Here is a 5090-nt window from a genome sequence, read left to right as displayed (position 1 = left end):
CATAAACACAAATTCGTGTGATTCTGTGTAGGTTCCTTATCATGGTTATCAATAATATAGACCCTTTAGATAAAAGGGCGCCATCTGTTGAACGAAAAGGCAACTAGCCCCCGCCGCCCGCCATCTTGAAGGATACCGCGTCGCTCGTATACCAGTCTGCGAACGTTTCCATGTTGCGATACTAATCAGAATACATACTTATCAATTCACGAAAGGAACGCAATAAAAAAAAATAAAAAAAAAACACGAAAAAAAAAGCCTAGTCTCTTTCCCATTTTTCATTAGACTCGGTGTGGACTAGGAGCACGGTGTGAAGAGCAAGGCAGAAACCAGTGTCTCTGAAACATACACAGCGCCTTGGAAGGCTGCAGCACCTGCCATATTTCGTTTTATTGTTCGACTTAGGTTAAAATCGCTTGTCTAATTCAGAGCCACTTTCAACCAGAAACTAACCAAAGGTCGCCCTAACAAATAAAGGATGTAACCTATAGGTAACAAGTTCAAGACGGGATGCCGGTCAATTTAGCAGGTTCCGACTCCTCGTGTAGAGTTCCGATCTTGGGGAAGCCGAGGAGTCCACTGTCTGGAGCGGGTTCCATGAAGAGCTTATGGAATTCCATAAACTTGGGGTCGGCCGATCCTCCCAGCAGGCCGAGAATGACGCTCTCGCTGGTGGTGAGCCAGGCACCTCTGGCCTTCATGCGCTCAAAGCCAAACAACCTGCGAGAGAAACTCCCGTGGTTCAGGCCGGAGCAGCCGTTTTCCGGTAGCTATTAAAAACGCGTCGAGCTGAAACGAAGTACAGAGGAACATGTTACAGTTCCGGGAAGGCAGATAGACAGGATTTCTTCTCTTTTTTTCTGGGAGCGGGGACCACTGAAGTAAGTTTCGAGTTTGTAATTGACAAAAGGTGCGATGGTTGGTACCCCAGGAGCTGCCAATCGGAGACTTTACTGCGTCGGGAATGTATGAGATGAGACCCGTAAGCATACAGCTGATAGCAAAATCTACTAAAATTGGAGAGTGACTGGAAACAGTCGTCGCGACACTGTCAGGAAGACCAAGAAAGATGGCGTGGAATTACGTTTAAAACAGACACAAATCTGCAGCTTTGGGAAGTGCTTTTGGGAGTATGTATACTGACTCAGTCTTTGTGTCCACCATGTTAGTGTTCTACAATTACTGGACTGTCTCAATCAAGTGACTGGTGAAGATAATCGTGTAAACATTTTATTTGTTTTTGTCTTTGCAAAACATGTTAATTGCGAAAAGTTATGTTGATGTAACACGTGAAACCTTACGAAATAATTACGCAAAAAGACAGAACATAATTCTTTCGTCAGTTTTTGCACTATACAAACGTGATCACCTTAATACCGTGTAAACATGGCACAAAAATAGCGGACGCCTTCGCGCAAAGTCCTGCCCTTCTGTAGTCCGTTGCAACCTAAGAACGAAGGGCGAGGGTTAGACGGGCCGGGGAGGAGGAAGCAGACGAAACGCTAAAGAGAGAAGGAGGTTTCCCCCTCTCTTCTCCAGCGTTTCGTCTGCTTCCTTCTCCTTGGCCCGTCTTACCCTCGATCTTCGTTCTTAGGTTGCAACGGACTATAGTTAGGGTTCGGAGTTTTCGGTTTAAACCGATAAAAACCGATAAAAGTACGCCAAATCCATTTTCGGAAATTCGGTTTTAACCGAAAGAGGTCAGTTTTTAGGTTCAGAATTTTCAATTTAAACGAATAAAAACCAATAAAAGTACGTCGATTCAATTTTTTTAAAATTCAGTTTGAACCGAAAAAGGTCTCTTTAACCTTCCAGTCGTATTACAGAGCCGTGGCGAAAAAGTGGAACGACAGTGTCTATCGAAACGTGTCCGAATGTGTGGGATACGCGGATGCCATCACGACGTTTTGGTTTTATGTGCGCATTATCGATCGAAACGTGAAGTCTGAAATGCCCCATGACTTCGCCATGTACGAGCGTCTTTTCAAACTCGCTGTAAGGAACACTGACTTTTTCAGCCTGCCAATGTCCAGTGTTAGCGTTGAGAGGGCATTCTCGAAGCTCAGGGTAATAATGACAGTAAAGAAAAAGTGCGGATCAACGAGGAGCACTTGGGAAAGTACATGTGTGTGTCCTATAATAAGAACACGTAATCCTGATGTACAGAAGGTGAAGTTTCATGTTTTTTGGGCATAGACTTCACATCTGACTTGTTTGCACTTCTATTTTTTTCTTGTTTTTTTTTATAGTTGAACACATTTGGCAAATAAATTGTCTATTTCTTTTTCAATGTATCTGTGCAGTTATTCTTTGGGTGACAACAAATACCAGATCTACAAGGATCATCTGATCTGGCGTCCGCTGGTGTTTATTTTGTATTCACCGAAAAAGGCCGATAAACTTTTGTGGGAGTAAATATACGCCGAAAAAAAAAACAAAAATTGAATTTTAAAATAGACACCGAAAAAAGTACGCCGAATTTTGAAAAAAATAGAAACAGTAAACGCGGAACCCTAACTATAGTGTGCACTGACATTTTGTCTTCCAGATTTCCGACTTGCCTTCTATGTGCTCGATAAATATTTCTGTGAGCTTGTGGCTGTGTGACGTGATAACGTGGCGGCGGCTGGACAGCCCACATGTTAAGACCTTAATTGAGACTCGAGGTTGATTTGAACTTGCCTGGCCTGTACATTGCGTCTTGTGGACGCGCTAAAATCGTGACTGTGCAGCATTCATCTATATTTAGGCTAACCGCCCTTTCCAATCGGGTGATTTTCCTCGATGCTTGAAGCGGCATTACCAGATTCCCTGGCATTCTACAGTTGACAGCAACATGGTCCCCACTAATGCCCATTTTGGTTTTAAGTGAAACGGATTTGCTTGTCATTTCGTTCCAGCGGCTGCCGTTATCTACGGGTGCACTTTAAACGACCGATAATTACTAACCTTCGGGGTGCTGCTCGGTGACAGTGACCGGCATGTCGAGGGACTTGCCAGCCTTTAGCAGTCGCTGCGAAACGGTTACAATGTCCGGGAAGTATCGAACGGTGTTTTGAAACTTGTTCTGCATGTCGCAGAGGAAAATCGCCGTTTTCTGACTCGAAAGTCAGCCCACAGTGCACACTGCGACCGCTGTCATGATTTGTGAGCTGAGACGAAAGAACAAAGACGCTGTCTGCTACCACCCGGTGGTTCCAACAGTTCAACCGCTGTGCTCCCCGCCTCGCCCGGATAATGTGATCGAAGCCTGGCCAGCTCGACTTCGACCGCCGATGCCAGCATGCCGGCGTGGGAATGGGAAAGGAAGAAGACCCCGAGGAACACGAGCAGCAGGAAGCGAACGAGACGAAAAGAGAGACAGATTCAACTACGACAGGAACGAAAACGAACGCGAATATAGCCCTCTTGTATCAAGTTATTTCTCAAAGTTTTCATTAAATCGTTTCACAGTCTAGAAAACCGTTGATTCCTTTCTAGCACCGTGCTCGGTCTTTCAACATTGAATAACCAGCAACAAACACACGTGGCATGCCGAGTTCGGAGCCCGCACACAAGCACAGCCAGCAGCAATAACAACTAAACCAAGAAATGCCACGGGAAAATAACTCTCCGGGCACGCTCAATAACACTCTACAGAAAACCAATCAACGATCGAGAACGCCGATCCGCGATAAATTCAGGTCGTCCTGCGCCGTGCACAAGCGCACGCCTGCTCAGGTACCATGGTGGCAGCTAAATGGCGGGAACGGCCAGGAAGAATCCACAAACAAAACAAGTTGTGGCGTCACAAATGATCCTAACTTTAATTATTCTTTAATAAGGCAAATATAACAAATGATATTTCACTATATCAAATAAATATAAAATCCAACTACTCAATATCCTAGCACATGTCACGTGGTGTGTAGCCAATCGGATTGGGCCGTGGCAGCAAGCGCGCCGTTGGAACCATGGGGCACTCTAAAAAAAAGCCTGTGCGTCTACTTTTCCGCACAACACTCGGAGAGCCAATCATCGCAACATACGGAGGCAGCTCCGCGAATGACGATGCCGAAACATATGTTTAGACAAAAAAAAAAAAAAAAAAAAAGACAGTCCGAGTTGTGACATTATACAAAACGTCACGCTTGCATTGCTTAATGTCACAACTCAGGCTGCGTTTTTTGGTCCAAACATGTTTCGGCATCGTCCTTCGCTGAGCTGCCTCCGTAAGTTGCGATGATTGGCTCTCCGAGTGTTGTGCGGGAAAGTAGACGCACAGACTTTTTTTAGAGTGCATCGACAAAAAAAAAAAAAAAAAAAAGGAAAAAGCAGGTCCACATGAGCCCAAGAGGCCTCGAAGTCGTCGTCCCTGTCCAGCGGTCTCCAGGTCATAGCAGGTCTAGGTCAATGTCCACGTCGATGACGTCCTAAAGTCCGCCGGGCCCCCAGCCTGGTATTCGGTGGGCGGCGTTGGCGGTCTCGGTAGCACAGTCGCCGGAGCTGGAGCAGCCACCCCTTGTAGTCCGGCTGCTGCCAGGGCGGCGGCAGCAAACACAGGTTCTCGGGCCAGCGGAGCGCCGAAGCATCGGATGGCGTCCGGATGTTCCGCCGGGTCGTCCACGCGCTGGGCCCTGAGGGCATCGCCGTTCTCGCTTTTGGCCGGGCTCCGATGGAACAGAAACCGGTCATGCCCGTCGCTTTGGAGCCGCAGTCCGCCACAGATGCGGCAAAAGACCTTCTCTGGCCGAGGTGGGAGGCAGGCGCCGCTGGCCCGGGCGTCCATTTCGTTCACCGCGCGGCCATGGAAAGGCCAGAGGACACGGTCGAATGCCTGCCCCGGCTCCGGTCGTCTCTCGTCCTCCCAGGGCTTTCTGGACACATAGAATCGAGGGGGCCCAGTGTCCTCCTGGCAGGTCCAGGTGGCCACAGAAGGCCCGACCGGAGTTGCTGTAGGGGGGATAGGCAAGCAGCGTCTGCCCCCGGGATCCGATTTTGTCCGGCGCCGCCACGACGATCGCGCCGACGGCTCCCACGCCGACCTCCAGCCCGGGATACCGACAATGGCGGCGACCGCTCCACTCTCGGCCTTCCACGACGATCTCGGC

The 5090-nt window shown here is 48.3% G+C and overlaps 1 protein-coding gene across 1 annotated transcript; it reads right to left on the bottom strand.

The window, feature by feature from the left end:
* Positions 1–500: 500 nt before the first annotated feature.
* LOC115331859 (isochorismatase domain-containing protein 2-like) lies at positions 501–3727 on the bottom strand. The gene is made up of 4 exons (XM_042287395.1): positions 3713–3727; positions 2950–3097; positions 819–876; positions 501–720 (listed from the first exon to the last, which is right to left on the bottom strand). The coding sequence occupies exons 1-4, from the start codon at positions 3725–3727 to the stop codon at positions 501–503; spliced, it is 441 nt and encodes a 146-aa protein (XP_042143329.1).
* Positions 3728–5090: the final 1363 nt, after the last annotated feature.

Source organism: Ixodes scapularis, unplaced genomic scaffold, assembly GCF_016920785.2.
Source record: "Ixodes scapularis isolate PalLabHiFi unplaced genomic scaffold, ASM1692078v2 PGA_scaffold9__187_contigs__length_104089568, whole genome shotgun sequence".
Classification (NCBI taxonomy): domain Eukaryota; kingdom Metazoa; phylum Arthropoda; class Arachnida; order Ixodida; family Ixodidae; genus Ixodes; species Ixodes scapularis.
The sequence above is the reverse complement of the archived record's forward strand: the minus strand, read 5'-3'. Positions and strand labels throughout refer to the sequence as shown.

What these genes read in the sequence shown, in the direction of transcription:
- LOC115331859 (XM_042287395.1), bottom strand. An exon ending in CACCGAGCAGCACCCCGAAG is followed by an intron (nt 877 to 2,949) that starts GTTAGTAATTAT and finishes AACTTACTTCAG; the next exon opens with TGGTCCCCGCTCCCAGAAAA. An exon ending in CTATCTGCCTTCCCGGAACT is followed by an intron (nt 721 to 818) that starts GTAACATGTTCC and finishes TTTCTCTCGCAG; the next exon opens with GTTGTTTGGCTTTGAGCGCA.